Source organism: Lygodium microphyllum, chromosome 28 (assembly GCF_053477565.2).
Source record: "Lygodium microphyllum isolate KBCC chromosome 28, Lygodium_microphyllum_v1.1.10, whole genome shotgun sequence".
NCBI lineage: Eukaryota > Viridiplantae > Streptophyta > Polypodiopsida > Schizaeales > Lygodiaceae > Lygodium > Lygodium microphyllum.
This window is the reverse complement of record NC_141162.1, coordinates 59,078,271-59,090,361: the sequence shown is the minus strand read 5'-3', so window position 1 is coordinate 59,090,361 and position 12,091 is coordinate 59,078,271. Positions and strand designations below refer to the sequence as shown.

The 12,091-nt window shown below is 41.6% G+C and overlaps 1 protein-coding gene across 5 annotated transcripts in view; it reads right to left on the bottom strand.

Annotated features, from left to right (window-relative positions):
• LOC148011501 (histone acetyltransferase GCN5-like) overlaps nucleotides 1-11,568 on the bottom strand; it is a 108,781-nt gene extending 97,213 nt beyond the window's left edge. For all 5 annotated transcript variants that reach the window (XR_015689300.1, XR_015689301.1, XR_015689302.1 and 2 more), the window contains exon 1: nucleotides 10,641-11,568. Coding sequence is in view for 1 of the 5 variants with exons in the window: in XM_087670174.1 (XP_087526300.1) it covers nucleotides 10,641-11,417 (777 nt within the window). In the remaining 4 variants the exon portion in view is untranslated. The remainder of the gene's footprint in view (nucleotides 1-10,640) is intronic.
• Nucleotides 11,569-12,091: the final 523 nt, after the last annotated feature.

Sequence of the window (12,091 nt, the reverse complement as noted above, 5' to 3'; positions counted from 1 at the left end):
TTTCCTAGCTATCAACTAATACAATGGATCATCAAGCCTTCTTTCAGTTCAAATGTTAGCAATACTAACCACAAACCTACCACATCTCCTACCGGCATATTTGTTGATTCTTGCAAGGCATGCTCTAGTCTAGCTTCTCTCTTCCATTACTTTTTTTTTTCTCTCACTTTCCTACCTCTTTAGCATGCCACACGGAGTGAACACAGTGGAAAACATGAAAAGAAACTCTGAAGAATGGAATGATGAAGTTTTGAATCATGGAGTGAATGTGATACAAGGGAACAAGGTTCTCCTAAAGGGATGTGAGGGTAGTGGGAGGTGACGGACTGAATGAATAAGCCGTGAGGAATGAATGAGAGAGTAGCCTATAAATAGGCACAGTTAGTCTAGCAAGGACGGCACCCCTTCTTGGGACTACAACCCTAAACGCAAAACGTAAAAATGCAAACTACGAGTGAAGGGTGAAGGGTTCTCAACAAGACCATCTCCAAACCCAACACATTGCACTCATAAGCACTTTTTCATTGAAGTTGAGATATGCATGTTTTATGGTCTTATGTGGTAGTTTTGCTCCTAACTTGTCTTTTTAGGTTGGCACTGGCTTTGCACTCTAGACTAACAAGGAGTCTTTTCCTCCCGTGGCCGAATTCTTGCTTTCCTTAACGGAACCTTGGAGACTATTCATTTCACAAGTTTTCAACTTGAAAAAGAGTTCACTCTTCTTCTTTGGCAACTCCTTTTCCCCATCAACATCGACATCTTGAGAGAGGAGGTGAAATCAACCTTCCTCCTCAAATAGGGTGGTAAGAACCTGATTTATTAGCAACTACAAGTAATTAGTTCACATAAATTGAAGATGCATACTTGCCACTAGAATCTTGAACAATGCACAACCTATTGGTCCCAAAACTAAAGTCCCCCTTTTAATATTTATTTAACTTTTATTGCAAATGGATGGAGTACAATCGAGATTTATCGATCTCCTCCGTTAATCCAAGTGCTATTTCCTACCATTAATGACGAGCAAGCCTTTAAGTCAATTTCTCCCTTGGTTTGCTTGGGAAATTGGCCTTCACCCTACTCCTTGTGAGACAAATTTAACTCCAAATTGAGACTAGCTGACTAGCCTATTGAATGTCCTTAAAATTCTTTAATTTCAACTTCTGAAATTCAAGTTCTAGACCCTCAATTTTCTGAATGCATTCTACAGCAGCTGTCAAACCCTAATTTGTATTATAAATGAGGGTTTTCAACACAAATTAACCAAAATCTCCACCTCCAATGACTCAAATGACTAGATTTTGCTAAGATAACTTGCGAGATGGTTGGAGGATGCGAGAGAATGCTGAAGAGAGAGAAAAATTCAAACTTTCATCAGCCCCTAAAAGCATTTTTCCCACTTACATGGGTAAGTTTTGCCATGTGGCAGCCTTCCAATTTCATTTTTCAGCATTATCCAACTTATTAAATAAATTTTCAAAGTATTAACTCTAAAAATTAATTATTATATTTTAAAATTTAATTTAATAATTAATCTAAAGCTCACAAAATTAATTTCACCAACCAATAATTAAATTGGCTAGGTCAATTTGCCTCCAAAATATCCTTGAGCAGTTATTGACACTTAGATTGGTATTAATTAATTAATTAATGCCTAGTCACCAATATCACAATCAATATTAATGGCCAATAAATTGGGCTAGGTTCAAATTTGACATCAAGTACCACCTAGTACCTATCAAGCATCACTTATTACAACTTTTGCCTCTAGCAGCAAACTAATAACTCAAGGTCTTGGGTCCCATGCTATGAAATAATTGATGTGCACCTCACATATGCAAGTCACATTTGTACATTTGATTAGCTTTTGATCAAATGCTAAGCAAAGCAATCAAATTTCACATCCTCATGATAGGGAGGGTACTTACGTCTCCTTCCACCATCCAACCATGAGAAGGGGCGGTCTTTTTCTCTTGGTGTCTACAGGATTTTGATTACCTTAGAGACATTATCATTATTGTACTTTGTATCATTATTCATATCACACATATGCAAGTCACATTTATACATTTGATTAGCTTTTGATCAAATGCTAAGCAAAGCAATCAAATTTCACATCCTCATGATAGGGAGGGTACTTATGTCTCCTTCCACCATCCAACCATGAGAAGGGGCGGTCTTTTTCTCTTGGTGTCTATAGGATTTTGATTACCTTAGAGACATTATCATTATCGTACTTTGTTTCATTATCCATATCCTCATGATAATCATGATTGTATAAGGGTGCTTGGACAAGTGAACAATTCCCTTGCAAGGGCACTATCCAAGTGACACCATTGCATGGCATTTTACATGAGCATGACATCTTGCACTGTTCTTTGTTTTACCCCATACATTGATATTTTATTCTTATTAACATGCAATTGTGTACATTTATCCCTTTTCAATCACATATTGGTCACCTCTAAATCCACCATAGTCGCAGTCTTTCTTATCAGCTTCTACACATACGCCCCATATTTTTCCTCTTCATCAACACCAAAGGATGATCAAGATAGCTTGTCTATTTTGTATTGTGTTGGATCTAACCATCCATTTTCACTCTTCCCAAGGGCACAATTACTTAAATAGGACGCAAACCATTACTTCAAAAAATGGGAAAAAAAGGATTCAAAGTGGTTCGATCTACCTTTGTAGGTGTGGGCACACCGATGAACACCCTTTGTCTGAAGCCTCGACCCCTCTAGGGTGACTAATTAGGCTCCCTTGCTCAGATAATCATCACTCGTAGGACGCCTTGGGGTAAAAATGGGCTTGAGCTATCTCGACACTCAATTCCTAGTTTCAATTTTAAGCCTGAGGAGGAGTATAAATTAGCTCTTTATTACAACTCTAAAACACAATTATTACTAAGGCTTCATTAGATGGTGCACATTTCCAGAGAGTATTTGTGTCCCAAAAGCCAAACCCTAATTTCAAAGAATCCACACTTCTATAAAAAGACAAGTTTCCCCTCTCTCAACCCCCGATCTCGCCATTGCAGGTCCTCCACCACCTAGCACCGACATCTCCACTGTTGTCTAAAACCCTCCATGGTGGATATCTCAATTTGTGGTGATGGCCTTCCATCAAGACTTGGCAATCAATCTACAACCTTCCAGACATTGTGTTTGATGTTGGCAATAGTTTCCAAATTGCAAACACCTATTCCCAACCATTGCCTACAACCTGTGACCCTTCAGCTATTTGTGTTTATTGAACTTAACCATCTACCATCTACGTTTGTAGCATACAGCTGACACCACCCCTTCTAGAGCATTCTAACAATTATGTTTGCTTTCTACAGCAATAGAATTCATTTCCTTGACACTATTCCATGTTGCCATTGTGAGTTGAGCCTTATCCAAACTCTACAAATCTACATTTGCAGTTGTTGATTGCATTTGGACCCTCAAGGCTACCTGCTCCATTTTGGAATTTGTACAAAGGATGACACTCTCTATAGCTCATACTCTTTGTCCCAATCCTGGAGACATTGGAGTTCAGGGGTATCTTCACTTTGCATAGTGTATCTGCTGCATTGAGCATTGTATATATTCAACATTCATTAGTCATATTCAATGTTCGTTGTCTATAAGGTAGCCTAACCCCAACTATGTTCTTTATCAATTTGTACTTTGTCGTATGATTGTGTTTGCTATCTATAGACAAGTATTTCTTTACACCTATGAGCAACGAGTGTCTCCGGTATTTCGGCTTTCAACACCTTGGGTATGACTCTCTTTACAAGTTGTTATGCCAATGGATGGTCGGAAGCAACACATACAATTGAGGAGCCTCTTAGGTTGAGTCACATTGATCTTTGTGAGCCACCATCCACAACAATCATTAATGGTTTGCTTTGCATCTTTCTACTAGTGCATTGACTTCTCGATATATATGTGGGTCTATTTCTTAAAGAATAAACCAATGCCTTCACATAGATCTCCACACAAGTGCATCTTGTGCAAAGTCAAATGGGTGTCCATATAGAGACAATGAGCAATGATCAACATGACAAGCTCTATGTTGTTCAAACAAAGCTTCCAAAGTGCCTATGTACTACGGATTTTAACACTTTAGTATACATCCTCAACCAGTGCTTGACAACAACTGTCCCTTATAGAATCTCCAGGATGAACTCTTTGGCTCTCGACTTATTCTCTCTCATCTTAGAAACTTTGGGAGTCATGCATATACACATACTCTCTTGACGACAAAATAGCAAAGCTCATACCCTAAGCATAGCTCTTGATTTTTGTGGGCTACTCTTTTAAGGCTAAAGCATACCACCCAGTTGTTTGACCTAGAACCAGGCATGCTATTACTCCGAGAGATGTTATATTTGATGAGAGGGATATCATGCAACCCTCTACATCGACTTTCAAGCCAATTCCTCAACCTACATTACTTAAGATTGTGTCATGTGAGCCTAGTCAACCCATCGATGGAGACTTCAACTCCTAGGCCCCCTCCCAAGGACCCATTATCTTATTGATACCAGTAGACCATCATCATCCATGTAAGACTCAAGGATCCTTCCACCAGATTCTATCCTAGAGAACCAAAAGATTTCTAGGCTCACACCTACTACCACATTAGTATTTGTTTTTATGACAAATTACATAGCGCACTCTGAGCTACACACTTGGCAAGACGCTCTAAAGCATCCCCAATGGCGAGAGGCCATGGAAAAGAAGCTTGAGAGCATTGACCAAAATGAAACCTAATTTTGGTGTATCATCCAAGTCACAAGGTCATTGGAGTTTGGGACAAAATGGATTTTTAGGACCAAAATGAAAGCATATGGGACCTTCAATAAGTACAAGGCTCGCCTTGTGGTACAAGGGTTTCAATAGAAGCAAGGTATTGACTATGAAGAAACTTTTGCTCCAACTACACAATTGACATCATTTCATTTGTTGGTCATACTAGCTACTCATCATGGCTGACCAATCTATCAAATGAAGTCAAAAGTGCCTTCTTAAATTGTTATTTAGAGAAGAGTTTAAATGGAGTAGTCTCTTGGATTTTCTCTTCTTGACTACAAAGATAAGGTCTTTCACTTACAAAAAGCCCTTTATAGGCTGAAGTAAGCACTGTGATCCAAGTTCCACAAGATGGATGAGTTCCTTCAAACTCATGATTACCGTTTCACCCTTTATGACCCAAACTTATATGTAGAATAAACTTCAGAGGGGGTTAACTATATATGCATTGATGATTCATTGATAGGCTCAAATTCTGCGACCATTGCAAATATAAAGGCCAGACTCTACTTTACCTTTGAAATGATCGTTAGCTCTCTTATGTCTTTCAATGCATCAAAAATGTCTCGTTGGATTGCTTGTTTTCACGTGTTGAGATATATTAAGTGTACTTATTCATATGTGAAATCAGTCTTCCTTCTCCAAAAGGGTGGTGAATGATCTTATTATACACTAATTACAGCAAGCCAAAAATTCACGCAAACTGAAATACAAATGTTACCGATTAATCCTAGTTAGTACACTACCCATTGGCCCCAGAATTGGTGCCCCTTGCGGTATTTTTTTAACTTATAATAGAAAGAGCACATTGAGATGGCTCCAATCTCCTTTGAAATACAATGCACGTTACTGTCATATATGATGAGCGAACCTTCAAACAAATTTACCCCTTGATTTGACAAGGGATTGGCCATCAACTGACCCTTGCCTAATCAAATCTAACCCCAAGTTCAATTAGAATGGGCTGGCCTCTCAAAATCTCTAAAAATGCCCAATTTCTAGCTACCGATTTCAAGTCCTAGGCCTTTAATTCTTTGGCATGGGACCCAAGGTGACTAGTAAACCCTAAATTTTACTATGGAATAGGATTTGTAGTAACAAACACGCAGCTACTCTTCACCATGGTCTGAAAATGGCTTAGAATTTGCATGAGTGCCGAAGATAGAGAAAAATCTGATGTCTAATGCTAAAATCTGATCAAGTCAGCAGATGCACTAATCAATAACAGCCATAAATGATGTCACCTACTACAGAGGACCCAAAATGATGTTGCTTGCTCAAAATGCTGTTGCCCAGCTGTAGGCAGCATCTCCAAGCTGTCACCTGCAGTAAATAGGGCTCCTAATCAAGTCGCCCCTTGTCTTGGAGGATTCAGTTGGGTGCAGTTGCTCCAAATTGGCTGGGTACAGCAGCTGACCTACTCTCCTCCTCTCCCACACTGCCCAAAATGGTCTCTCCAACCTCCTACACCCTTGATCCAATGGCTTGGCTGCTTTCAAGTGGGATGTCTCAAGGTACTATAGGCTGAGCTATGCATAGCAATCCCTTCTGGGTTCTAGTTTTGCGCCTAAAAGGAGATGTTTAGCAAAAAAATGCATTCCAAACTTAAAACATTCAATTAGCTCTTTAAAACAGCACCACAACATGTTATTATCAAACTTTTCATTAGATTACCAAACTTTCCCGGAAACTGTGTTCCATGAACCAAACCCCGATTTGGGAGGATCCACACATGTATAATTAGAAGGCTGCACTTCCACTCAGCCCATCTTGTTGTCGGCGCCTTGTCTACTGCTCTCTAGACCCCTTCCCATGCAGATACTTCAGTTCATGCTGCTGTCCACCAGCCAAGCACCTACATCCAACCTTCATCCAGCCTATGTTTGCTATTGATCAGTCATTGCCAGCCTCTTCAGTCATTGCCAGCCTCTTTGCAGCCTGTTTCCATAAAGACAAGCTATGTTTGTCGCCAGGCTACTCACACTACTGCCATGTCATCAACCAGCTGGCGCTACCTCTGCTGCATTTTCAGTGTACAGCTGCTGCCCTACCTGCCCAATGTCTCCAGGGGCTATCAGTTGTTCATAAGCTGCTATACTCACTGCCAAATCAGTTGTCCACATCCTCAGCCCTATGTTTTGGGACAGTGAAACCTGCATAGCTATTCTTCGCCATTTACTGCAGCTGGTCACTATTTCAAGGCTTCCTCTTGCATTTCGAGATCCATTCAGAGTATGACACACTCCAATTCATCTCTTTGCCAACATTCTTTCAAAGACACAGGCGTTTGAGGTTTGGTATTCACTCTTCATAGTATATTTATTGTATTGAGCATCGTAAAGAACAAGCAAGGACCATACTGGTATTTTTTCTTTGTACAAATCAAATAGCTTGCCAGCAGAATGAACAATGGGGCTAGTCTACCTAGAAGGATGAGCAGTAAGGCCTTTAGCACTCCACCTATCTAGACATGTTCACATGGGCCAAGTGCCAATGGGCGCACATAACATCACAAAGCACAAAATAGCCTACAAATATGTTTGAAAAGCATGAGCAAATGAATGATTATACATATACTATCAGCAAATGTATATAACCAATGTCAACTCTAAGAAGTCACCATGACTATGTCTAGCACTATGTTCAAGCTTCCTAATGATTGTGCCAACAATCAATGAAGAGGAAAAGGACAAGTGCCTCATCATGGTGCATTAAGAGATACCCTTCCCTTGAGAACAATGGGGCTAGTCTATCTAGAAGGATGAGCAATAATGCCTTTGGCACTCCACCTATCTAGGCATGTTCACATGGGCCAAGTGCTAGTGGGCACACATAACATCACAAAACACAAAATAGACTACAAATATATCTGAAAAGCATGAGCAAACGAATGATTATCCATACACTATCAGCAATTGTATATAACCAATATCAACTCTAAGAAGTCAGCATGACTATGTCTAGTACTATGCTCAAGCTTCCTAATGATTGCACCAACAATCAATGAAGAGGACAAGGATCCTCTCTTAAGAAGTGTCTCATCATAGGGCATTAAGAGGTATCCTTGTCTTGAGACCAATATGGACAAATAGGTTCGGTAGATCTAGCGCAACCAACTCATCAAGCACCATTTCTGATCATTACGCAAGGAGAGAGGCAACAGACATTAGTTCTTTGTTTCATATGGTTGTGAAAAAAACAAAGTTGTTGAGCAAAAAAAGTAAATAGTGGTCAAGGTGGCTCGACCTAGGTTGCATGAGACAAGTTTAGCAATCATTATTGACAATGCTTATTGCCATTGTAGTACAGCTCAACACCCCAATCCTACTCCCACCTCAATGAACATCAATCCATCCATATAACTATATTGCCTTCTGTCACAAGACTGTGACAACTATTACCTTTTTGTTGATTTCTTTATTACATATTTTATTTGGTTTTTCTTTTTGGAAGGATCCCTCTTAAAATCTAAACGCCCGAGTTGCATGGCCAGTATGTGAAACGGACAAGAATGTTCAGTGAGTCAAGACTGGACAGTTAAGGTCCAGTACAAGTCTGGAAGAGACTGATGGCACTGTAGATTGACAAGCCTGGAAGAGACTTGTGAAAGTGTATATGGACAAGTGTGTTGAAAAACTAGCCTGGAAGAGACTAGTTCAAAGTGAAGATGGACAAATCTTCGAGAGATTAGTCCATGTGGGGTCATCAATGGAAATTCACTTTCAGTTGAGCTACATTACAAATTTGGATGTAGCCATAGTCTGCAAAGATGGTCAGAAGACTAGTGGGGATGCAATGGACTCCTAAAATTTTGGGAGTTACTATTTTTGGACCCCAAAATCTGTTCGCGTCATTATCTTCGTTTTTGTACTAGGATTAATCCTCTGGTTTGTGCCGAGGTCAAATTTTGAATCGAGAAGAGAGAATTTTAGACCGAAAGGTTTAAACAGGAAAATTGTTACATGTATGCCATGTGTCACAATTTGGACATAAATTCCCAAAAGAGAGAGAGAGGGCAGCACAAAAACGAGTTTCAATGCATGGGGGGCTCATTTTTGTGAAAGGGAGATGGATTGCTGCAGATGGAGAGCTCGAGAGCTGGTCTACCTTGTCTATGATGCACAGAGGGCTGAGCTTACTTCCTACTCTCTCTCTTTCTCTCCCTGACAGTATGGTTATGCTGCAGAATCAAGGGTCTTTCTTTTGATTCAGGTACAGCTGTGTGGAATATGTTGATTTTGCATGAGACAAGAGCCTCCTTTCTTCAGGAACAGGAGCAGTTGTTTGCTGCCCACAAGCAGGAACAGATGAGGGTGGTAACCTCACCAAGCAAGTGTCCGTAACAACACTAAATCAGTACTGATTCTGGACTGTTCAAAGGTCATTTCAGAGCCCAATTGATGTCAGAAGCAAGGGGCACTGGGCCCAGATGATGCAGGACAGTATAGGGAACAATATGAGCTGAGAACAGTTGTCAGAACAGGTCTGAACCAGTAATTACAGTGGGTAGAACAGTACAGGGAACAGTATGTGTTGTAAACAGGTCTCAGAACAGGTCTGAAACAGTAATTACAGCAAACTGAACTGGTCAATTCTGCACTCCAACCAGAAGATTCAGACTTGGGCAGAGTTTCCCCTCCTGGTCGGTTTGTTTTGGGTCAGTAATTGTACTGTTATGCTACCAAATTTTACCCAGAATAGGTGAAAGACAGCCCATTGTACTCTCTCTCTCTTTTTAAAAATAAAGAAATACCGCAAGGGGAGCCTAGCTTAGGGGCCAACAGGGTGTCTGTGTTGCAACGGGAGCATTTTAGCTTCCTGTTTTTCTTCTTGATTCTATGTCTTTAAGTTCAAGTAAAGTGGACGACTGTAAATTGGGTGAAAGCATTTATGTATTTTGATTGTACACTACCGCCCTTCCCAGTGAACAAGCCGGCTACACCTTCCCTCTCATATTGCATATTTTTCATATTTGTTATAAATAGGTGTCATTTTCAGTAAGCACCCTCCAAAGGGGGCTAACTTGCAACCTCCACTCCTCCAACATCCTCACAAGACAAGGTGGTCCTCTCCTCACACAACATTTCTCCCCTGTTCATTTAGTCCAACCTACCACACCAACTTCTACTACACCCACACCTCATTAATCCATCCATCCCTCCCTCCCTCAATGAGCTCTATCTCTGTGGGTTATGAGAGCACACACAAAGACTCCAACAACACTCAGCTTGTTCAGTCTAAGGTGGTCCTCGACACTCCAAACCAAATTTCTGCCTGAAAGAACGGAGGGTCTTCTTTCTACATGAAGCATGCTGCAGTACATTGAGACATTTGCTCCATTCACTCACATGACTACTATCCACCTAGTATAAGCTCTTACATCCCATGGTTAGCCGATTTATCAAATGGATGTGAAAAGCACCTTCTAAGCACTTGGATACCCAAGGAGAAACAGAGCAGCACAAAAGTGTCATTGCTTGAGGGTATGAGGTGTGTCATTTACAGTATTTACCTTCATCACGATGATTTTCTTCCCAGACTCGGTTTTACAACCAAAACATTGGACCTCAAATGCTCATATTTACATCTGTTTGCTCTCATTCTCAAATTTGGATGTGATTGTTGAGTTCACAGTCCAAAATTAGGGGATTTTGGATTCCAGGTTCAACGGAAAATGACAAGCTGGCCATGATCAATGCAAAAGAATCACCAGCCATTCACTACAAACCATTAAAGCCCACCCAACACATGGGTGTAACTGACAAATTTCCCAGTTATACTTTGCAGCATGTGTTTCTATAACAGCTTTTTCCATTACAAAATCACTGGTACCTCTCGTTTAAAATTCTCTTCCCTTGAACAATAAGCACCACTGGTCTGAATGGTATCAGCTGTGGCAAGTTTGTTAGGTTCATCCTTCACTGCACCAGCACCCGATTGCAGAGCATTAGAAGCTAACTGTGCAGGGGCGGAATCCTTTGTTGCATCACCCGTTGCCTCTACTTTCACATTGGACATAGTTTGAAGGCCTTCCGTCTTCACAACAACCGGCCGAGCACTATTGGCATCCAAGCGGGCTGCAGTAAATGTCCGCATTGCATCCTCTTCATCATCATCGCCATCCTCCTCAGCATCCTCATCGTCCTGTTCACCGTCATCCTCATTGCCACCATCGTCATCCTCCTCCTCCTCCTCGTACTCCTCACGGCCGTCGGGGTCGCCAGCACTGATGCTGTCGAGCTGTGAATGGTTTGGCCCTCCACCGCTCTCATCGCCGCCGGTGGCATTCTCCTCGTCTTCCTCCAAGGAGGTGGCAGGCCCGTCGCGGCTCTCATGGGAGACGGACGAGGGGAGGGAGGAGTGCGCGGCAGAGGGGTGGAGGTTGGAGAAGGTGTGCGGGTGGTGAGCTCCTGGGGCCGAGTGGTTTCCTGCAAACCCTAGGGAGGATGCGTGGTCATCGCCGCGCTTGCGCTTCTGGCCAGAGCCGGTGAGGGATGCGGAGGCGGAGTGGGAGTGGGAGGGAGACGGGGAAGGCGTGGGGGACTGCGAGCTGATGGAGAAGCCAGGGCCCAAGCTGGCAGGGGCTGGAGGGCCTGAGAAGCCCTCCATTTTCTTGCCTATCTTGCCCAGAATTGCGTTCAACACAGCCCCTCCGGTGTCTGATTTGATCTCCCCGATGCCCGCAAGGCAAGACTAGAGCTTCGGTTCAGTTCAGTAGCCGATTCGATGTTCAACGTTCATGTGTGCGAGAGAGAGAGAGAGAAAGAGAGAAAAAGGGGGGGAGATCTTATATGTACAAGACACGGGCAGGGTCACCGAATAAGGGTTTGGTTTGGTGGTCGCAAGCAAACCGCAACCTCCGCCCGAACCTGAAAATACGCTCACAAATATTCATATGTCAAATAATATACCGTTTGGAAATAAAGAGAATAAATGTCTTTTCTTTATCATGAATATTTAATTATTGTACAAAGGGCCAAGGGTGACGTCTCTTAGCAAGATCTTGAATTTTGATAATTCCAAAGGGCCACCACCAAGTTGGAATATAAATCTCCAATTCTTTTCAGTATATTATTAAAGGGTTTGGTTTGGTGGTCCCCAACCAAACGGCCTAACCTTCGCCCGAACCTAAAAAGACACTCACAAATATTCATATGTCAAATAAAATAATACTTGAAAATAAAGAAACGAAAAGCTTTAATTATTATACAAAGAGCCAGGGATGAAGGTCTAATTATTGTAAAGGGCAAATGTGACGTTTCCTAGCAAGAACTTGAATTTTG